At 36.6% G+C, this 24,661-nt stretch overlaps 1 protein-coding gene across 1 annotated transcript in view; it reads right to left on the reverse strand.

Moving 5' to 3' along the window:
* Positions 1 to 11,709: 11,709 nt before the first annotated feature.
* Positions 11,710 to 24,661, reverse strand: part of ADAM7 (ADAM metallopeptidase domain 7) — a 48,313-nt gene continuing 35,361 nt past the window's right edge. The window contains exons 15-20 of the mRNA XM_004459519.3: positions 24,284 to 24,386; positions 23,295 to 23,481; positions 18,684 to 18,764; positions 12,869 to 12,944; positions 12,184 to 12,289; positions 11,710 to 11,848 (exon numbers count right to left, since the gene is read on the reverse strand). Of these exons, the coding sequence (XP_004459576.3) occupies positions 11,710 to 11,848; positions 12,184 to 12,289; positions 12,869 to 12,944; positions 18,684 to 18,764; positions 23,295 to 23,481; positions 24,284 to 24,386 (692 nt within the window). The remainder of the gene's footprint in view (positions 11,849 to 12,183; positions 12,290 to 12,868; positions 12,945 to 18,683; positions 18,765 to 23,294; positions 23,482 to 24,283; positions 24,387 to 24,661) is intronic.

Here is a 24,661-nt window from a genome sequence, read left to right on the forward strand (position 1 = left end):
TTGGAGTTGACAAAAGAAAAAATAGGTGAATTCAAAGACAAGATAATTGAAATAATTCAGGCTGAGGAGCAGAAATAAAAATGAGTGAAAAATGGGGGAGCCAAGATGGCATCAAGAGTAAGGAGCTCCTGGAGTCAGCTCCTGAAACAGGGCAGTTGGTGGTCACTCAGAGCTACTTATTGCACCTTTTTGGAGGACCCAGGAGAGCAGAGGAGTATCATGCAACATCCTTGATGGTGTGGAAGGAGGAGACTACCCATCTGCACAGAGGAATCATGAGTAGAACCCTCCGTGCCACAGAAGTCAGTGCCTGTGGCATGCAAGCCACCTCGGGAGCTGTTCTGTGGTTGGAGTTGAAGTTCCATCTCCCCCAATGAAAAAGGGAGGAAAACACAGTGTGGCACTGACTTCAGCTACTGATTAGTGAATTTGGCGGGCTAAAGTAGAATCCTAGGAACAACTAAACTCTGAGCTTGTCCAGGTCAGAGGGAAGCCAGTGGCCACCATTCTGACTCTGCCCCGGGCAGGAGGGGAAGTGGTGCTGGCTGAAAAATCACAGTGCTTGTAAGGACTGGCTTCTTTCCACCCAGGTTGGATTGCAGGTCTAGCCTAAACCTCAGTCCCACCTCCAGCAGGGAGGAAGCTGGGGGGACCTGCACCACCTCTCTGGGAAGCTGCAAGCCATGCTGCAGAGGCTGGTGCCCATCCTACTGTAGGGGTGCAAGCTGCCTCAGGAGCTATTCTGTGGCTGGAGCTGGAAGCTCCATTTCCGATAAATGGTGGATGAAGAGACAGATGTCCACTGACCGCAGCTACTGATTAGTGGACTCAGCTGGCTCAAGTATAATCTTAGAGCCAGGTAGGGTCTGAGCATGTCCAAAGGGGAAAGAGTCTGGTAGCTGCCATCTTGACTCTGTCCCTGGCATGAGGGGGAGCCTGGCTGACAGAAATCCAGTGAAGTTAGGGACAGGCTTCTTTCCACCAAGATCAGATTGCAGCCCTAGGCTAGGCTCCAGCCCCACCTCCAGCAGAGAGGTAGCTGGCCAGACCTGCACCAAGCTCTCCAGGCAACTGCAAGTGCTCTCTGCTGGCAGAGGCTGAATAGTCGGACACCTGGGGCTGCATCCCTGCACCCCAGGAGAATAGGAGAGGAGCTGTGTATCCTCAGCCTCTCTGGGGCAATGACAGGAGTTTTCAGCCCACACAGATTTGTTGAGTGCTTTTGAGCCCATCTCTACCTCTATTCCCCCACAGGATAGGAGGGGGCTGGTGTTGCCTCAGCCTCTCAGGGCAACAGTTTTGGGTCTGACTGTTGGGCACCTGTGGCTCCTTCTCCATCTCCACTAGGACAAGAGACAGACTGTATTTGCCTAGCCTCTTTGGGTAACTGCAGGTGCTTTTGGCCCACACTGACTGGTCTGGTGGGTACTTGTGTATGCACCCTCACCCCCCAATAGGAAAGAAGGGGACTGATCTTTCCACAGCCTTTTTGGGCAACAGCAGACCTTCAGCCTGCATGAACTGGACTATTGGATGCCTTTGAATCCACCCCCACACCCAATAGGATAGGAGGGTTTTGGTGTCTCCACAACCTCTTAGGACAATGAGGAGAAAGGTGGGAGAAACTTCATCAATTCCTGGGGCAACATGGGCAGCTTCAGCTTCCAAAGCTTACAGCACCAACTACATCCTTGGCTCCTACTACACAACCAGCAAGGGAGAAAAGATAAGAAATCCTTAAACTAAAGGGAGGAACTGCACCCAGAATAAATACTTCTAGCAAGCCAGATGCAGAAACACCAACAAAAAATTACAATTCATACCAAGAAACAGAAAGAAATGGCCCAATTAAAGGAGCAAGATAAGCCTGCAGATGACATAAAGGAGTTGAGACAACTAATCTTAGATGTTCAAACAAATCTCCTTAATAAATTCAATGAGAGGGCTAAAGAGGTTAAGGATATTAAGAAGACACTGAGTGAGCCCAAAGAAGAATTTGAAAGCATATATAGTAAAATAGCAGACCTTATAGGAATGAAAGGTGCAATAAATGAAATTAAAAATACACTGGAGGCATATAACAGCAGATTTGAGGAAGGAGAGGAAAAGATTGGTGAGCTCAAAGACATGGCCTCTGAAAGTGAACAAACAAAAGAACAGATGAAGAAAAGAATGGAAAAATTGAACAGGGTCTCAGGGAAATAAAAACAGCAAGAGATGTGAAAACATACATGTCATGGGTGTCCCAGAAGGAGAAAAGAAGGAAAAAGAGGCAGAAAGAATATATGAAGAAATAAGGGTGGAAAATTTCCCAACCCTACTGAAGGACATAGATATCCATGTCCAACAAGCACAACGTACTCCCATCTGAATAATCCAATAGACCATCTCTGAGACACATACTAATCAGAATGTCAAATGTCAGAGACAAAAAGAGAATTCTGAGAGCAGCAAGAAAGAAGCAATGCATAACATATAAGGGATATTCAATAAGATTAAGTGCCAATTTCTCATCAGAAATCATGGAGGCAATAAGGATATGATATGATATAGTTAAGATACTGCAGGAGAAAAACTGCCAGCCAAGGATTTTATACCCAGCAAGATTATCTTTTAAAAATGAGGGTGAGATTAGAATATTTACAGATAAACAGAAACTGAAAGAGTTTATAACAAAAAGAACAGCTTTACAAGAAATACTAAAGGGAGTGTTACAACCTGAAAAGAAAAAACAGGAGAGAGAGGCCTGGAAGAGAGCCTAGAAATGACAACTGTATCAGTAACAGTAACTAAAAGTGTTAAATGTAAAATGACAGATAAAACACAAAGATCACAATGAGTGAAATAAGAACTGCCTTTACAGTAATAACATTGAATGTTAATGGATTAAACTCCTCAATCAAAAGACACAGACTGGAAGAATGGATAAGAAAATATAAGCCATCCATATGTTGTTTGCAAGAGACTCACCTAAGACCCAAGGATACCAGTAAATTGAAAGTGAAAGGTTGGAAACATATTCCACACATGCAGTAACCAAAAAAAAAAAAAAAAAAAAAAAAAAAGCTGGAGTAGCTATACTTATATCAGATGACACAGACTTTAAAAAATAAACCTGTTATTAGAGACAAGGAAGGACATTACATATTAATAAAAGGGATGATTCACCAGTAATAAATAATAATCATAAATATATATGCACCTAACCAGTATGCCCCAAGATACATGAGGCAAACACTGGCAAAACTGAAGGGAGAAGTAGACATCTCTACAATAATAGTTGGAGACTTCAGTACACCATTCTCAGCATTGGATAGAACATCTGAGCAGAAGATCAATAAAGAAACAGAGAGCTTGAATAATATGATAAATGGACTAAACCTAATAGACATATACAGAACATTGCACCCCAAAACAGCAGGATATGCATTCTTTTCAAGTACTCATGGATCTTTCTCCAGGATAGACCATATGTTGGGACACAAAGCAGATTTCAATAAATTCAACAAAATTGAAATTATACAAAGCACTTTCTCTGATCACAATGGAGTAAAGCTGGAAATCAGCAAGCAGCAAATAAAGGGAAAATTCACATATATTTGGAGATTAAACAACACATTCTTAAATAATCAGTGGGTCAAAGAAGACATTTCAAGAGAAATCAATAAATATCTTGAGATGAATGACAATGAGAATACAACATATCAGAACCTATGGGATGCTGCAAAGGCAGTGTGAAGAGGAAAATTTATAGCCCTCAATGCTTACAATGAAAAAGAAGAGAGAGCTAAAATCAATGACCTAACTACACAGCTGGAGGAACTAGAAAAAGAACAGCAAACTAATCCTAAAGTAAGTAGAAGGAATGAAATAACAAAGATCAGAGCAGAAAAAAATGAAATTGAGAACAAAAAAAAAACAATAGAGAAAATTAACAAAACCAAAAGTTGGTTCTTCAAGATTAACAAAATCACCAAATCCTTAGCTAGACTAAGAAAAAAAGAGAGAAGATGAAAATAAATGAAATAAAAAATAAAAAAGGGAACCTTACTACTGATGTCACAGAAATAAGGGAGATCATAAGAGGATACTATGAACAACTTCATGCTAAAAAACAGACAATGTAGATGAAATGGAAAACTTCCTAAGAATGTACAAACAACCTACCCTGACACTAGAAAAAATAGAAGACCTCAACAAACCAATCACAAGTAAAGAAATTGAAACAGTCATCAAACAGCTCCCCAAAATGAAAAGCCCAGGACTAGATGGTTTCACAAGTGAGTTATACCAAGCATTCAAAGAAGATTTAATACCAATCTTACTCAACCTCTTCCAAAATATTCAACAAAAAGGAATGCTACCAAACACATTCTATGAAGCCAATATCACCTAATACCAAAACTAGATAAAGATATTACAAAAAAAGAAAATTACAAACCCATTTCTCTAATGAATTACAGATGCAAAAATCCTCAATAAAATACATGCTAATCAAATCCAAGAACACTTTAAAAGAATTATCCATCATGACCAAGTGGGTTTTATACCAGGTATGCAAGGCTGGTTCAGCACAAGAAAATCAATCAGCGTAATACACCACATTAATAAATCAAAGAAGAAAAATCACACGATCTTATCAATTGATGCAGAAAAGGCATTTGACAAAATACAGCATCCTTTCTTGATAAAAAATACTACAAAAAGTAGGAATTGAAGGAAATTTTCTCAACATGATAAAGGCCATATATGAAAAACCCACAGCTAACATTGTACCAATGGTGAAAAACTAAAAGCTTTCCTGTTGAGATCAGGGACAAGACAAGGATGCCCACTGTCACCACTGTTGTTCAATATAATGCTAGAGGTTCTAGACAGAGCAATCAGAAAAGAAAAAGAAACAAAAGGCATCCAACTGGAAAGGAAGAATTAAAACTTTCACTATTTGTAGATGATATGATTGTATATCTAGAAAATCCCCAAAAATCTACAACAAAGCTGCTAGAGCTAATAAATGATTTCAGTAGAGTGTCAGGATACAAGATCAATATGTAAAAATCAGTGGTGTTTCTATACACTAATAATGCACAATCTGAGGAGGAAATCAGGAAAAAATTTCCATTTACAATAGCAACTAAAAGAATGAAATATTTAGGAATAAACTTAACCAAGGATGGAAAGCACTTGTATTCAGGAAACTATAATGCATTGCTAAAAGAAATAAAGAAAGACCTAAATAATTGGAAGAACATTCCATGCCTATGGATTGGAAGATTAAATATCATTAAGATGTCAATTCTACCTAAATTGATATGCAGATTCAATGCAATCCCAATAAAAATTCCACCAGCATTTTTTAAGCAAATGGAAAACATAAATTATAGCCAGAAACATCTTAAAAAGGAAAAGTGAAGTTGGAGGACTCTAACTTCCAGACTTTAAATCATATTACCTAGCTATAGTGGTAAAAACAACATAGTATTGGCATAAAGATAGATGCATAGACCAATGGAGCCAAATTGATGGTTCAGAAACAGACCCTCACATCTATGGCCAAGTGATTTTTGACAAGCCTGTCAAGCCCTCCCAGTTGGGGCAGAACAGTTTATTCAACAAATTGGGTTGGGAGAACTGGGTATCCATAGCCAAAAGAAAGAAAGAAGACCCCTACCTCACACTTTATACAAAAATTACCTCAAAATAGATAAAAAACCTAAATATAAAAGGAAGTACAAAAAAGCTTCTAGAAGAAAATGTAGGGAAACATCTTCAAGACCTGGTGGTAGGTGGTGGATTCTTAAACCTTACACTGAAAGCATGAGCAACAAAAGAAAACATGGATAAATGGGATCTCCTCAAACTTAAACATAGCTGTGATTCAAAGGACTTCATCAAGAAGGTGAAAAGACAGCCCAGTCGATGGGAGAAAATATTTGGAAACCATTTATCTGATAAGGGTTTGATTTCCATTCTATATATAGAGATCATACAACTCAACAATAAAAGAGCAAGTAATCCAATTAAAAAATGGGCAAAAGAGTTAAATAGACATTTATCCAAAGAGGAAATACAAATGGCCAAAAAGCACATGAAGAAATGTTCCATATCACTAGCTATTAATGAAATGCAAATTAAAACAATAATGAGATATCATCTAACACCACATAGAATGGCCATTATTTTAAAAAAAAGATAAAAATAAGTGCTGGAGAGGATGTGGAGAAATAAGAACACTCTTTCACTGTTGGTGGGAGTGTAAAATGGTGCAGTCTCTGTGGAAGACAGTTTGGCAGTTCCTCAGAAAGCTAGATATAGAACTGCCATATGATCCAGCAATTCCTCTACTAGGAATATATCCAAAAGAACTAAAAACTATGACACAAACAGACATCTGCACACCAATGTTCACAGTGGCATTGTTCACAATTGCCAAAAGATGGAAACAACCCAAGTGTCCATCCACCAATGAATGGATAAAAAAACGTGGTATATAAATATGATGGAATACTATGCTGCAATAAGAAGAAATGAAATTGGGACATATGTGATAACATGAATGTGTCTTGAAGACATTATACTAAACGAAGTAAGCCAGACACAAAAGGACAAATATTGCATGGTCTTATTAATATGAGCTAAATGCAAATAATAAACACATGGAATTAGAATCTACAGTATAGGTTATAAGGAGATAAGAGGAGAGTTGAGAAGAACTATGGATGCTTAATATAAGTAGAAATTTTAATTAACTTGACTGTAAAAGTGTGGAGATGGATAGAGTTGATGGTAACACATTACAGTAACAACTGGTTTATATATGGGGTTGTGACTGAAAAAGGTAGTCTGGGGAAGTAAATGAAAGAAAGTTGAAGAATAATCTAGGGACTGAATAACACAGTGAACCCAGAGGCAGTTGAGAATTGTGTTTAAGAGTACAAATGGAAGAGAGTCCTTTTGTTAGCTAGAGCAGATGTACATCACTATTGCAGGGTGATGGGAATATGGAGAAACATGGGAAAACTACAACTGGTGTGACCTATAGACTGTGGTTAACAGCAATACTATAATATTCTTGCATTAATGCCAAGCTATAGTGTGTTGATAATGGAGGTGTATGGAAAAAGTATGCCAAATGTATGCTATGGACCATGATTGGTGGTAATAGTCTAATGACATTATCTCATAATCTGTAACAAATGTTCCAGCAGGGTGTGGAGTTGTATGGGAAATCTACATATCTGTATGATCATTTTGCAAATTCACAATATCTGTAGCAAAAATATATTTAAAAAAATAGTATGGGCTGGGGGAAAACTATACCAAATGTAAGATAAGGAATATAGTTGATAGTAATATTTTGACAATGCCCTTGTTTAGTTTGTAACAAATGTTTCACACCAATGCAAAGAGTTGGTGTAAGGGTGATGTATGATGTATGAGACCGCTGTGTGATGTTATGCATGTTTATTTTGTAAGTTCACAATCTTTACTATGCACTTATTTTTTTTTAAAGATTTATTTATTTATTTAAATCCCCCCCTCCCCCGGTTGTCTGTTCTCTGTGTCTATTTGCTGTGTCTTGTTTCTTTGTCCGCTTCTGTTGTCGTCAGTGGCACAGGAAGTGTGGGTGGCGCCATTCCTGGGCAGGCTGCACTTTCTTTTGCGCTGGGTGGCTCTCCTTACGGGGCGCACTCCTTGAGCGTGGGGCTCCCCTTCGCGGGGGACACCCCTGCATGGCAGGGCACTCCTTGCGCGCATCAGCACTGTGCATGGGCCAGCTCCACATGGGTCAAGGAGGCCCGGGGTTTGAACTGTGGACCTCCCATGTGGTAGACGGACGCCCTAACCACTGGGCCAAGTCCATTTCCCCTATATACTTATTGTTTATGTGTGTTCATGTATGAATGATATACTTCAATAAAAATAAATTTAAAAAAATGAGTGAAAAAATGTGAACAGTCCAAGAGACCTGGGTCACAATCAAGCATTGCTCTCAAGAAAGAACAATGTGTGAAAGGGACAGAAAGATATTCAGAGAAATACTGACAGAAAACTTCCCAAATTTGAAGGAAGACATGGATATGCATGTTTAAGAAGTCCAATCAACAACACACAGAATAAACTTGAAAAGAACCATTCCCAAACACATAGCAGTCAACCTGTCAAATGCCAAAAACATGGACAGAGTTCTGAAAGCTACAAGATAAAAAGCAACATACTATGTACAAGGAAGTCCCAATAAGATTAAGTGCTGATTTCTCATTAGAAACCATGAAGACATATTTAAAGTGCTGAAAGAAAACAATTGCCAGTTAAGAATTTTATATCTTATGAGACTTTCTTTCAGAAGTGAGGGAGAGATTAAGATATTCCCAGATTTAAAAAAGAAAAAAAACCGAGGGAGTTCATCCTCCCTAGATTTGCCCTACAAATAATTCTAAAGGGAGTTCTTCAGACTAAAAGGAAAGGACACCAGACAGTGGATTGAAGCAGCAAAAAGAAATACAGAAAGTTCTTCATTAATCAGTAGATACTTTAAACACAAATGTATTAAACTTTCCAGTCAAAAGGCAGAGATTGGCAGAGTGTATAAAAAAGCATGACTGAACTATATACTGTTTACAAGAAATTCAAAGATACCTTAAATTCAAAGACATAAGCAGTTTGAAATCAAAGGTTACAACAAAATATATACCTTGCAAATAATAACCAAAAGAGAACTGAGGTAGCTATACTACTATCAGATAAATTAGGTTTTAAGTAAAAAACTATAGGAGATACTAAGGTCACTATATACTGATAAAGGGGTCAATTCAGCTAGAAGACATAACAATTATAAATATTTATATGCTCCTAATCACAAAGCCAAAATATGTGAAGCAGATACTGACAAATTTAAGGGAGAAATATATGGTTCTATATTAATAGTGGGAGACTTCAATATTACTGGTGAAATATCTAGAGAGAGGATTAAAAAGGAAAGAAAAAACTTGAACAATAGTATAAGTCCCCCAGACCTAAGAGAAATATATACATTACTACACCCAACAGCAGCAGAATACACATTGTTCTCTAATGCACACGGATCATTCTCCAGATTAGACCACATGTTAGGTCACAAAATGAGTTTCAGTAAATTAAAAGTGGGAGTGGATGTAGCTCGAGTGGTTGAGCACCCACTTCCCATGTATGGGGTTCCAGGTTCAATCCTTGGTGCCTCCTAAAAAGCAAACAAACAGACAAACTAAAAACCAGCCCTCACTGGGGAGCAAATGTAGCTCAGTGGTTGAGCACCTGCTTCCCATGTGCAAGGTCTTGGGTTCAAAGCCCCAGTTCCTCTTTTAAAAAATTAAATTAAATTAAAAGGATTGAAATCATACAATGTATCTTCTTTAACTACAATAGAATGAAGCTAGAAATCAAATAACAGAGGGAGAACTGGAAAATTCACAACTACGTGGAAATAAAGCAATGCACTAAAAAACAACAAATGGGCCAAAGAAAAAAAATCATATGCAAAATTAAGAAATATCTTCATGCAAATGGAAACAAAAAACAAAACATACTAAAACTTACAGGGTATATAGGTAATTATCAGAGAAATATTTGCCTCATAAAATGAGTTGGGAACTATATCTTCCCTCCCATTTTCAGGAAGAGTTTACATAAAATTGGTATTATTTCTTTATTCAATGGTTGGGAGAACTCACTAATAAAGACATATGGCCATAGTGCTTATTCTGTGAAAGATTTCTAACTATAGATTTAATTTCTTTAATAGATATAGGGCTACTGAGGTTATTTATTTTTCCATGAATAAAATTTTGTCATGTGTATTTTTCTTTTTTTTTCCGTTTTATCAACATGGTAGCATATATTGAATAACATTTTTTAAATTCTCTAATTATCAATTTAATATTTGTAGAATCTCTAGTGATGTCACTTTTTAGATTCTTGGTATTGACAATCTGTGTCGATGCTGTTTTTTTTTTCTGGTCAGTCTGGTTAGAGGTTTGTTAAGTGTTGTGTTCTGCTGGGGAACTATTGTGATTAGTAAGGGAAGAAATTGTAATATTGATGTGGAGAAAGTGGCCACGGTAGCTGCTGATGGTAGGGAGAGAGAACAAGAGATATGATGTGGGCACATTTTCAGGATTTGGAGTTGTCCTGGGTGGTGCTGCAGGGGTGGATGCTGGACATTGTGTGTCCTGTCATGGCCCACTGGGTGGAATGGGGCAGAGTGTAGACTACAATGTAGACCACTGTTCATGTGGTGCAGCAGTGCTCCAGGTGCAGTGAATGGTGCCATGATGATGGAAGAGGTTGTTGATGTGGGAGGAGTGGGGTAGGGGGGGTGGGAGGTATATGGGGACCTCATATATTTTGAATGTAAATTAAAAAAAAAAAATAAAGAAGAAAAAAAAAAGAAATACAAAGATGAGTCCAGCAAGTAGTTTGATTTTCTTTGAGTTCTCCAGAGGGAGAACAAGTCCAGGACTCTGGCTGGGGCTTTCTTAGTTGAAAAATGTGGGTTGAGGTTTCAACACCCTGTAATTTAGTTGTCATATCATAAGTTAGATGAACTTGGTAGGGTCTTTTTTTAATGAGGATCTGTCAACATGATGGAGCGCCACTTGAATGAATACTCATGGAAAACTCCACCTAACCGTTCATTTGATCTACACTTGCTTTCAGAAAGTAAGTACAGGATGCCAGTAACTGCAAGATCAGTCTGAGCCACCTGCTAGTACATAAGACCAGGCCAAGCTAGTCCTCTCCAAACTGGCAACTGTACTCCATGTGCAAAAAGTACCTGCTGAAAGGAAAGACCACATGTGCACGACAAAGCTGCCTCCCTTGTCTGGTCCCAATCTCCCAAAAAAGAACCCTAACCATGTGCCTTTGGGAAGAAGGTGTTTTATAGACACTTTCTTTTCCATTCTTTACCAAAGAATAAAGTTTCTGCTCTGCTTTAATAATAATAATAATAATAAATAAATAAAATGAAATGAAATAAAACTAGCTTTTGTATATACTGATTTTCTCCATTGTTTTTCTGTTCTTCATTTCAGTAGTTACAAATCTGATCTTTACTTTTTCCTGTCCTCTGCTGAACATTGTTTCATTTGCTTTTCTTTTTATAGTTTCTTAAAGTGAAAACTGGGGTTATGGATTTGATACTTTTCTTCATTTCTAAAATAAGTATTTAGTGTTATAAATTTCCCTGCTACTGCTATAGTTTTACTACACAAACTCTAATATGTTTCATTTTCATTCATTTCAAAATACTCTCTAATTTCCCTTTGGATTTTTTTTCTTTGACCCATTGGTTCCTTAAAATTTGTTACCTAATTTCCAGTTGGGGATTGTCCCAATATCATTTTATTCCTGATGTCTATAAATTAATTACAGACAGAGAACATATTACTTGAATTTTTAAAAATTTGTTAAGACTTGTTTTATGGCCCAAAATATTGTCTATGTTCATATATTTTTCCAATAGTACACAAATTAATATCATAATGTATTCTGCTCTGAATTAAATAGTGTTTTGGTTATTGTTTCATATTTATTTTAGTCCTGCTCTTTTCCCCATGTTTAGATTGATAGCTTCATTTGTTTTGAACCATGTTAAATCATTCTTCTTCATCTCCCATGTCTCTTAGCTTAGTGATAATTCCAGATTAAACATAGCTGCAATTACTTTTTTCATTGATTAATTAACTGTTGCAAATCAAAGTTTCCTACTTGTAAGGGATGAATATCTGGTAATACTGGCTCATTCCTTGTCTGCTGCTCATCACCCAAGTATCCTTTATTCTCCACACCCAGTGTATCTTCAGGTGAGCTATCAAGAAGGAAATTGGACATTGACAACAGCTCTAGGATAAGTCAATGGTTAACATTAAATCATTTAGAAGTTTATAAAAATATGGATGCCCTTGTTGCACTCCATAACAAATCATAGTGCCTGGGAGTTAGACCTAGCATCAGTATGTTTTTTAATATCTCAGTTGATTCTAATATGTTTGAGTACCACTGATTAATGACAATCCTTGCCTGGTTTTCAGTAAGAGGTTTAGATTTCCCCATCCTACCCCCCGTCAAATATCCTACATGGTCTCAGAGCTTACATATTTTCTGTAATTGGCCTCTTCCAATATATAGAAAATGTAGACCTACCTCTGAACTTGCTTTAACTTAATACATTTCTTGTGACGAATTAAAAATGTGACAGCTCCAATTCCGAAAAAAATAAGCACAAACACCACAACCAGAATGGCGATATCTGCAACACCGAAGAACACAAGTCTTGGCCAAGTTGTCACATTTAGGACCGTGGAATATTAACATCTCCCTTTTTAATTGAGCTGTTATTATCTTGTTTAATCTTTCCAAAAGAACTTTAATTTTTCTCCAAACATTTTTCTTAGATAAAATAAAAAGTCAAAACATTATATAAGTTATCATCTGTATAAGCAATTGGCACCACCTAAGGCTGCCTTATGTTTAAAGAAACCACAGTAGGAAACATTTTGTTGTCAATTTTTAACTGAATATAGAAAATACCTTTTTGGGTTTTGGGTTCTTAGAAGAACTAAGCCAAATGTAGCTAGAAGATACAGTACATTCATTCTAGGACAATTGTAGTACATTCTAATCTGAACATCAAATATGCAAAATAACTTTAAAAAAATACAGAAACTCAACAAAGAAGTAACAAACCTAGAAAATAGAAGACAGCTTATCACTGATTGGACTTTTGCTGCAGAAAAATATATATAATTTGATTTAATTTTAATAATTTGCTACAGAACAATATATACAATTTCATCTAATTTTAATAATTATATCCTCGAACACTTACTGGTTACATTTAAGGTATCTTTCCAGCCTAGAGATGCTTGTTCTTCCTCACACTGACACTCAAGTTCTCGGTCATCCTGAAAGAGGAGTTAATATAATTTTGTCAAGTGACATAACTTGCATTTTCACCTCACTTAGCTTAGTGCTAGTTATACAGCAAACACATGTACACATATTAACATGTGCACAAACCTTTGATTGATTAACTAAACTGCATGAAAAAAATCAACATTGCACAAAAGTAAGGAAATCAAATGCATAAAGCAACCACTCTGAAGAAAATCTTTTACAAGGGAATGATTCTGACAAACGCAAAGACAGATGAACATGACAGCATAATTTATCCAGGAAGCATCATTCTCTTTAAATGAACAGGCTTTGCTAGAGCTGGACATATCACAGCCAAAGACCAGAATTTAACTGGGCTTAATAAAAAAGTGATCATATTGCCATAAAAAAATGATGGTACAATGGTTAGTTCATTGAAGAACAATAGGTAATGGTTAAGACCACAGACCCTGCAGCAGGTTTCTCTGGATTTAAATCCCATTTTCTCCACTCACAAATTACACAACATCACTGTACCTTTATTTATCCATCTGAAAAAGTGGAGATAGGATTAACTCAGTTTTTAACGTTGGTATATAAGATTTTAAAAGTTAACACGTGGACAAGCAGCAAGATGGTGGCAGAGTAAGGCACTCCTAGTGTCAGCTCATGCTACTGGGCAGTTAGTATCACCCAGAGCTACCTAAAGTACCAGTCGGGGGCTCCAGGAGAACAGAAGAGCATTCTGCAACATCCTTGACAGAATAGAAGGAGGAGACTGCCCATCCGAAGAGAAGATTCCTAAGTACAGTGCTCCATGCCCTGGAGGTCAGTGCCCATCCTCCACTGGCAGCACAAGTAGCCTCAGAAGCTTTTCTGCAACTGGAATTGGAAGCTCTGCTTCCCAAAAATGGGGGAGGAAGAGATGATTGGGCAATGACTTCAGCTGCTGATTAATAAATTTGGCAAGCTGAAGTATAATCCTGAGAACAGTTAAAGTTTGAGCCTGTCCAAGTCAGAAAGAGGCCAGGAGCCAGCATCTTAACTCCACGCCTGGCATGAGGGGAAGTGGGGGGGATAAAAATCCCAGTGTTGGTGGGGACCAGCTTCTTTCCATCCAGATCAGACTGTAGCTCTAGCCTAAGCCCCAGCCCCACTTCTGGCAGGGAGGAAGCCGGTGAGACCTGCAGTAGCCTCTCAGGGAAAATATAGGTCACACTGTGGAGGCTGGTGATCAGCCTGCTCAGGTGGCACAAGCTGCCCCAAGAGCTATTCTATGGCTGGAATTGGAAGCTCCATTTCCCAAAAACAGGGGAGGAAGAGACAGTTGGCCACTTAATTCAGCTACTAATTAGTAAATTCTGCTGGTTAAAGTGTAACCCTAAGAACAGCTAATGTTTGAACTTGTCCAGGTCAGAAAGAGGCTGGTAGCCACCATTTTTACACCACCCCCAGCCCGAGGGGAAGCCGGGCTGACTGAAAATCACAGTGATAGTAGGAACCAGTTTCTTTCACCAAGATCGGCCTGCAGCCCTAGCCTTGGCTTCAGCCCCACTTCTAGCAGGGGGGAAGCTGGCAGGCCCTGCACCAGTCACTCTGGGTTGTCGCAGGTACATTCAGTAGGCAGACTGAATAGTTGGAAGCTCATTGGGGCAACTGCAGTCATTTTGGACCAACACTGCATAGATTGCTGCCCACACCTGCAAATCCATCCCCTCCCAGGCAGGGGAGAAAGGTGCTTAAGGCTTCATCAGTCTCTCAAAGCAACTAACTATAGTCTAGGCCTGGATTATCACACACATCTGTGTCTCTGTCCCTACCCCTGGCAAAGGAGAAAGTTGGGAGAAGCTTTATTGGTCCCTGGGGAAAGGAGGGCAGCTTAAGACTCCATAGCTTACAGCACCAACTACATCTTTGGCTCCTACTACACAACCAGCAAGGGAGAAAGAGCAAGAAAGTCCAAAACTAAAGACAGAAACTGCACCCAGAATAAATACATCTAGTAAGCCAGATGCCAAGACAAGAACAAAAAATTACAATCCACAGGAAGCTATGGCCCAGTTAAAGGAACAAGATAAGCCTCCAGATGACATAAAGGAGTTGAGACAATGAGTCATGGATGTTCAAATAAATCTCCTTAACAAATTCAATGGAATGGCTAAAGAGATTAAGGATATTAAAAAGGCATTGGAAGAACACATAGAAAAATTTGAAAGCATACATAGAAAAATAGCAGAGCTTATGGAAATGAAAGGTGCAGTAAATGACATTAAAAATACACTGGAATCATATAATAGTAGATTTGAGGAGGCAGAAGAAAGGATTGGTGAGCTTGAAGAAATGGCCTCTGAAAGTGAACATACAAAAGAACAGATGAAGAAAAGAATGAAAAAAATTGAACAAGGTCTCAGGGAACTAAATGACAGCAAGAGACATGCCAACATATGTGTCATGTGTCTCCCAGAAGAAGAAGGGAAGGGAAAAGGGGCAGAAGGAATATTTGAAGAAATAGTGGTAGAAAATTTCTCAACCCTGTTGAAGGACATGGATATCCATACCCAAGAACAATAATGTATCTCATCTGAATAAATCCAAATAGACCAACTCTGAGACACATACTTATCAGAATGTCAACTGCAAAAGACAAAGAGAGAGTTCTGAGAGCAGCAAGAGAAAAGCAATGCATAACATATAAGGGATACCCCATAAGATTGAGTGCCAGTTTCTCACCAGAAACCATGGAGGCAAGAAGACAGTAGTATGATATATGTGAGATACTGCAAGAAAAATACTTCCAACTAAGAATCTTATATCTTTCAAAAATGAGGGTGAGTTTAGAATATTCACAGATAAACAGAAACTGAGAGAGTTTATAACCAAGAGACTGGCTTTGCAGAAAATGCTAAAAAGTGTGCTAAAGCCTGAAAAGAAAAAAAAAAAAACCAGGAGAGAGAGGCTTGGAAGAGAGTCTAGAAATGAATTTTATATCAGTATAAGAACTGAAAGTCTCAAAGGAATGGTGAAAATAAACATGACAGACAAAACCCAAATATTTAGGAAAATAAACAACCAATGATATAAAGCACTTGTATTCAGAAAACTACAACTCATTGTGAAAATAAATAAAAAAGACCTAAATAATTCAAAGAACATATCATGTCCACAGATTGGATGACTACATATCATTAAGATGTCAATTCTACTCAAATTCATATACAGATTCAGTGCAATCCTGATAAAAATTCCAACACCATTTTTAAAATAAATGGAAAGCACAATTACCAAATCTATTTGGAAGGGTAAGGGGTCCTGAATAGACAGTAATATCTTAAAAAGCAAAAGTAAAGTTAGAAAACTCTCACTTCTGGGCTTTAAATCATATTACCTAGCTACAATGATAAAAACAATATGGTATCAGCATAAATACAGACATATAGACCAATGGAACCAACTTGATGGTTCAGAAACAGACCCTCACATCTAGGATCAAGGGATTTTTGACAAGGCTGGCAAACTCATCCAACTCAGGCAGAACAGTCCATGTAACAAATGGTCCTGGGAGAACAGGATATCCATAGTCAGAAGAAGGAAAGAGGACCCCTCACACCTCATACAAAAATTAACTCAAAATGGATCAAAAATCTAAAAATAAAAGCAAGAACCATAAAGCTTGTAGAAGAAATTGTAGGAAAATATCTTCAAGACCTGGTGATAGGTGGTGGATTCTTAAAGGAGATAAGAGGAGGACAGAGATGGACTACTGATGTTTAATGTATGAAGACGTTTTAATTAACTTTACCATAAAAGTGTGGAAAAGTATAGAATAGATGATAGCACATTATAGTGTGTAACAGCTGGTTTATAAATGGGAATGTGGCTGGAAAGGATAGTCTAAGGATGTAAATGCTAATTGACAGAAAGCTAGAGTATAATCTAGAGATGAATAACACAGTAAACCCAGAGGTGGATGAGAATTGTGGTTGATGGAACAATGCAAGAGTGTCCATTGTGAGCTAGAGCAGATATACATCACTATTGCAGGGCAGTGGGAATGTGGAGAAGCATGGGGAAAATACAACTGGAATGACCTATGGACTGTGGTTAACAGTAATAATGTAATATTCATGCATCTATGCCAAAGACATACTGTGTAGATAATGTGGGAGTATGGAAAAAGAGTGTCAAATGTATGCTATGGACCTGGTAATAAGCTGATGATATTATCTCATAATCTGTAACAAATGTGTCACCATGGTGTGTTGTGTTGGTAAAGGAACATTGTATGGGAATCCTGCACACGAGCATGGTGGTTTTATAAGTTTACAACTTCTGTCATAAAAAATATTAATAGGGTAGGTTGGGGGAAAAATACACCAAAGGTAAGATAAAGACTATAGTTAGTAGAAAGATTTTGATGATATTCTTTCATAATTTGTACCAAGTATCTCATAACAATGCAAGGTGTTGGTGGTAGGTTGATGTTTTGGACCTTTGTATGATGTTAAACATGTTTGTTTTGTAAGTTCACAACTTTTACTATACAGTTATTGTTTGTGTATGTTCACATATAAATGATGTACAAATAATAATAATAATAGGGTAGGTTGGGGGAAAATACATCAAATATAAGATACTTTGGTTAATAGTAATATTCTGAGGATGATCTTTAATCAGTAGTTTACAATGTTTCAAAACAATGCCCAGATATTGGTGGTAAGGTGAAGTATGAAAGCCCTGTGTGATGTTATGCGTGTTTGTTTTATAAGTTCACAACTATTACTATACACTTACTGTTTATATATGTTAATGTATGGGTGATATACTTCAATGAATGAAAAAAAGAAAAAGCTAATGTACATGTAAAGCACTTAAAAGAGTGTCTGATACATATACAACTCTATAGAAGTGTTACTGATTAATTAGAAAGATGGGACCCACAAACTCAAATTGCTCATAACTGCTAGGATTGAACAGTGTTAACTGATTAAGAAAAAATATATAATTATTGTTGTTTGTCTTTTTTTTTAAGATTAATTAATTAATTTATTTCTCTCCCCTTTTCCCCCCCTCCCCAGTTGTCTGTTCTCTGTGTCTATTTGCTACATGTTCTTTGTCCTCTTCTGTTGTTGTCAGCAGCTTGGGAATCTGTGTTTCTTTTTTGCATCATCTTGTTGTGTCAGCTCTCTGTGTGTGCAGCGCCATTCCTGGGCAGGCGAACTTTCTTTCACACTGGGCAGCTGTCTTACGAGGCACACTCCTTGAGCGTGGGGTTCCACTGCACGGGGACACCCCTGTGTGGCACTGGCACTCCTTGCAGGCATCAGCACTGTGCATGGGCTAGCTCCACACGGGTCAAGGAGGCCCAGGGTTTGACCTGCGGAACTCCCATGTGGTAGACGGATGCCCTAACCAGTGGGCCAAGTCCACTTCCCTGTTGTTTGTCTTGAGAACGTTAAACTAATCTTTATATTGCTGTAATTAAACTATAAATGATGTTAAAATAGATCCAACCTATTGGTTTAAAAGGTTATGTATATATAGCTATATTTCTAGATTATAGTCCAATTTTATAATAAAACATATGTGTAATCCAGCATTTGTCTGTTCAGACCAATTTTATTGATGATGTGAATAAAATGAATCCCAAATTAATTTTTGATTTAAAAGTAAGCATACATACACACATACATACATACATACATACGTACATATATACACTATGTAAATAAATGGTTGGCAAGACAATAAAGAAAGCAGTCAAATCTTACAGCAATTTCATCACATTGAGAGGAGCAATTGATTGTATTATAGAACCTTTTGATATTCACACACTCTCCATTGTTGCATACCTAGAAATGAAGTAAAGAATATGAATTAGAATTACTTGCATTTATAATTTACATGCTTACTCCTATTGTGAAATTTTACATGCATAGTCTTCCATGGAGGAGAAATTCTCTGTAAGTGTTTATTGGATATATGAAAAAAATATACTGTTTATTGGATATATGAAAAGAAAATACTATACATTAAATATTGTTATATTTAAATTTATCAATGGTTAACTATCATATTTTCCTTTAGATTTGATATAAGGATCCATGCTTATTATATCACAATTGCTGGTTGGATATTTTATTATTAATATCAATTAATATTCTTATTTATACTTAATATACTTTTTTAAATTTTCCTATTTTTTGTAATTTGTAAACAAAATGTTGTTTTTATTGCTTTTGGGTTTTGCCTAGCTTATCTTTGTCCAGTTATTTAATTTTTAACTATTGTTTTATTTTTAGCTACTTCTTTTATAAAGAACATTCTTCTGTACATTCTTTTTGCCACTAATCCAAAAATTTTAAAAATTTTAAATAGGGAGATTTTAATCCATTCATATTTATTTGATAAGTGATATGCTTAACCCAACTCCTGTCATCTTATTATGACTTTTAATATTTGACATTTGAACTTACCCTTGACTATATTTATCACTTTTATTAATGCAAAATGTATTCCATTTTGAAAGCTCTATATACTCCTTTTTAAACTTTGATTTAATTTGCATTAAAATTTTGAGCTGAAATAATTCTATTATTTTCAAGAAGAAATCACCATTAACTCTTCCTTGTATAAGATAAGAAATTTGTTATGTTTACACTCTTTTCCTGTTCCCCTTCGGTCAAATTTTTGTTTGAGTAAATAGAGATTTTAAATTTGTGACATTATTATTCATTTTTTGAGATGCATCTTAATATTTTCATCATAAAGATATTGAGGCAGTTTGAGATACTTCATAAATCCCAAAAAGAGAAAGGTTATGTTTGTAAACCAGTCTATTCTTCTGGGTGTGATACCCTTTGATTATATTAGATTCACCTGAGATATCTTTGATTAAATTACCTGTTAAGATTAGGGTTTTAATTCAACCTCATCAGTAAGGCATGACTCATGTTGAGTCCCAGCTCCCATGGTGCTCCTATGTAAATGGACATTAACTCAAGAAGAGACACGGGAAGAAGAGAGAACTTGGTCATTTCAGTTCTGCCATGTGACAGAAAAGAGAAGGCTCAAATAGCTAAAGCCGTGTGATCAGAGATGAGCCATTTGCCTGATAGCTTGCAGCTGAAGAGGCCTGGGAGACTAGGCAGAGATCAGCAACCATCTTGCTTCAACATGTGGCAACTGACTTTGGTGAGAAAACCAGTCTTGAGTTGGACTCTTTAGGGCCTTGTAACTGTAAGCTTTTACTCCAAATAAATATCCTTTATAAAAACCAGCAGATTTCTGGTACTTTGCCTCAGGACCCCTTTGGCAGACTAATTCATATATTAACAACAAATACCTGGAATTTAGTTGAAAGTTTTATAGATTTTGTTATTTGTCACTGTTTCTTTAATGTCATCTCTCCTCATTTTAAGTTGTTAATTTAAATTAATACCTCAGCTGGCTGGGTTACTTCCTTGAATATTTTTCTATCCAGAACATATATCCAGTTTATATATGATTGTACATTTTCTTAGCCATTAAATGTCTGAAAGTGTTGCTCCATTGCTTTTCTGTCTGCCTAATAACTTGGTTGTATGTATGGCTTTAAGGTCCCAGTATTTCTGTTCTGCAAAATTCTGTAGATACTGTTCCATTTTTTGGCGTTTCTTATTGTAGAGAAATACGATGGAACCCTGACAAGTTTTTCTTTAGGAAAACATTCCTGCATTCTTGTATACATATAGCACATTTAAAAATTCTTGACATCCATTGGCATGAGGGCCAGTCTTAAGTTCTCATCTCTTCCTATGATTTTTTTTCTGATACTAAGTTTTTTTTGTTTTGTTTTTTTAAATTTTCTACATTCTTTGGCTCAGGGTTATTTATTATTATTCTTTCTGTCAGGGATGTTTATCATTATTCTTTCTGTAATTATTTTCTCTTTTCTGTCTACTTTATTTTCTTTATCAAGAATTCTAATTAAATCTATATTGGAATCTTCAAACTTTTTTTCCTGCATTTATATATTTCTTCTCTATTTTATTAATTTATCTTATTCTTCTGTGTTGTGAAGCTTAGCCTCTAATTTAGGGATATTTTGTTAGAGTGTACTTTATGGTTTATTATCCAAATTATATGTAAAGTAGCAATCATGATTTATTTTGTAATTTAAAGTCAGTGCTTGCTGATCTCAAATTATTCCTTTTTTTAAGTTTAAAATCTTTTTAGTATCCTTCGTATTTTACTAAGAATATACATTTGACGTTTTCCAAAGTAGGTTTTAAATGTATATCTTTCATGGGGACTATTATCTATGATTTTTCAAATTGGTCTCCATTTTTAACACTTGTCCATTGGTTTTTTTTTTTTTCTTTTCTTATCTTTACAGAATGGTCTTGATATATAAATAATTGAGCTGGGATGGACTGCTTTAAAATCCATGTAGATCTCTCTTCAAGTCTTATAGTCTTAGTTAAAGGACTTTATAAATGTGTGTTTTATTTTCCATTTTTATTTTATTTACTTAAAGAGACAGCAACTCTTCTGTGCTAGAGAACAAAGGAACTAACTAGTTAAATTCCTCCCTCTTTCTCCCTTTCCTTGTCTTCTCTCCTCTTTTCTCTTCTTACCTCCCCTCTCTTCCTCTCTTCTACCTTCCCCTCTCCTCCTCACTCCTTCCTTTCCTTTCCCTTCCCTTCTTTTTTCCTTTCTTTTCCTTCTTATTTTCTATCCAGCCAGTATTGTAGCATAACTATGGGAAAGGGCTCCTGGGGGCATTGGAATTTGTTCCAATGCCAAAGTAAAATGTACCTAGAGAGAAAAAATAGTTGGTGAAACTAGAGTGCTTTTATTCATTTAAGTTCAACATGTCTAAAAATAGTATTTCAAAACAAAAATGAAATATAAAATATTTTAACTAGTGCCCTTGTAATACAATACTCCCATAGACTGGTACTTGTAAGGAATGAATACCTTCATTAGGAATCAGCTAAAGAACTGCCTCCACTGTGATTGGTGTGCTTCTGTATTAAGCCTTCCTTTAAAGGAATAGGCACTCCTTATGCTGGTACTTACTCATGATGTATTTATAAGATCCGTATTTGTTCTTAACAATTGCTCCTCTATCAGAGTCTTTCTTCAGTCCCTGCCACTCTAGTGGAGCTTGATTAAGGGGAGTACATCCTGCCATTGAATTTACTTACCTGATGTGACTAGCAAATTTTTTGCTATTTCTTCAAACCCTTGCCCCGTACATTCTTTTTCAAAGTCCTTGGACTTTCTACCTTGTGGTTGGTATTCATACCTAAATTTTCACAAATGCCGATTTCTTACTATTTTGATATTCTTTCAATCACTTTAATTGGAAAATTTATAGTTAAATATGGATTCAAAATGTAAGTCTCCATTAAGTTTTTAAACTCTTAGTCCTTTTCTCCATCCCGAATTTTTGTTTCCCAATTCATTTTTTTATCACATTACATAAATGTTCCTGTAATGTTGTGGGTGGTGGTATAGGGAGAAAGGCAAGGTATACAGCAGAGAGATCATTCCATTTCAAATGACTGTTTTTTTGTAAAGTGTTCTATGCTATCCATATATTTTTGTGTTTATAAGCCTTGATGAGCTGCCTATTGTATATAGTACAAATTCTAAAGTTTTTACTTTGGCATTGTAAACGCTCTCCCATTAGGATTCATTCAACCTGTTCAACCTCATCTCTCGCCATTTCACACAAGCTTCCGCCACGGTGAAATTGCCATATTTACAGAATATGCTACTCACTTTGTACCTTTGCAAATTATGAAGATTTTTTTTTCTAAAAAGTCTTTTTCCATTTTCCATGTGTGGAAAACTGTTAATCAGATAAAAGCTGAAATGTCACCTCATTTATGATGCCAGTCCGTGGTCTATAAACAAAGTCAGCCACTTCTTCCTCTGGACTCCAAATGCACATTGGTTGTGCTACTATGTAAATACCTTTATTAAATTGCAACGATCTATTTAATCTAATCTATAAATTTCTCAAGTGAACCTGTTTTTACATCCCCTGTGTCTAACACAGTCACTGGCACCATAGTACATGTTCACTAAATATAGTTGAATGAATAAAAAATGAAGAATGTTTCCTACTGTATAGTTATTTTAATTAGAAAAATGTATGCCTAAATTTAATTAGATATCTACTATGAGACCCTAAGACATTTATAACAGTTACATATTATTTGATATAACTAAGACAAGGCTAAATGAATATTTATTGTAGTGTTATTGCTACTCTGCTCAATTTAAATTGTCGGGTTTTTTTCCAGCTTTCTACCAGTAATAGGGTCCAGTAATTTTTCTAAGTGGCTGAACTAAGAAATTTTAATAAAACAAAAGGCTTTTCACCTTACCATTCCATCTCCACATTTTGTTCCAGGATCAACCAAGCCAAGGTCACTGGAATTGTGAGACAAATAAAAGGTTTTGCATTCCACAGTGGCATTCTGCTTTGCAACATTAAGGTAGATGATCTTGTCTTCCCCAAAGAGAGAGGAGTGCTGTCCTCCGGCACAGTAAATCTTTCCACATTTGACATCTCTGAAGAAAAGTGAGGGTATTCTCAGTCTTGGGAACAGAGATAGGACTTTAGAGGCTAAGCTGGCAGTGGAATGGCCTGACCACTTTTTTCTACATCCAGGCTTGTCAACAGGTTGAAAAGGGGCTGGGAGAGGGAAAAAAGTGTGGACTATGGGAGCTGAGATGAATACAGATTGTAAAATGATATTTGTTTTTTATTTATCTGTGATTCTCACAAATCAGCATTAATACAATTTACAGAAAACACTTATTATTTTGAATTAGCATACCTTTAATCACAACACTAAGACTTATTCTTTTTGCACAGAGCACATGACAGCAAATGTGTGAAGTTGCTATTATTGTAACACAGGTTTTATGAATTAGACAGCACCTAAAAGTAAGGGAAACTAAATAGATTGCTCTTATTCACAGAGTGTATTTAGGAGCAGAGTTAAACCTGGAAACATAATTTGCTGGCATATAAAACCTTGGAAGTATGGCTCAGCCTGTGCTTTTCTAATTCAGGCCTTAATTTCCCATTCTCTCACTCTCTCTTCCAATTTCAGCTTCTCCCTTTCTTTTTCTGGCTTTACCCCTTGCCTCCCTTGTTCCTCATCCGTGTTTCTGTTCTCCCTCCTCTCTTTTCCCTTTTCTCTTCTTTGTAGCATCTTGAATGCCAGTTAGCAATGTCAAGTCTGTGTGCTCCGTCCATTCCTACTCTCCTCTCTTCTCAATCTCCTGAGAAAACAGGTCAGCTCCTGTCATAACAGGAATCATTCTGACTTTGCAAAACACTCTGTTTTCTTCAGAGGACACTTACTTCTCTTCACAGGGAATGAATCTGTTTTCTCTGTTTTTGCAGTATCCGAATTTATTTCCTTTTTTATTCAACTTGTAGCAGATGTCTTGACTCCCTTTTGCCTCTGGGGTTCAAAATGTTATGATAAAAATAAAAGAATGAAAGCATGAACATCATGAGTCATGAAAGACCCTATTTTTCTAATATGATTGGACTTTCTGCATCATTTAGAGGTAAAGCGGAAAGGAATATGTAAAGAACTACCCTCTAGCCTCAAGATATTTCAGGAAGGAGTATGCACATAAGAGAGTAACAAACATAACTTATCCCACATACTGAACTAGTCAATTACTAGCAGAGGTAAGATTAAGGTGATTAAACCTACATCTAGAAAGATGC

This window comes from Dasypus novemcinctus, chromosome 25 (assembly GCF_030445035.2).
Source record: "Dasypus novemcinctus isolate mDasNov1 chromosome 25, mDasNov1.1.hap2, whole genome shotgun sequence".
In the NCBI taxonomy this organism is placed as follows: Eukaryota; Metazoa; Chordata; class Mammalia; order Cingulata; family Dasypodidae; genus Dasypus; species Dasypus novemcinctus.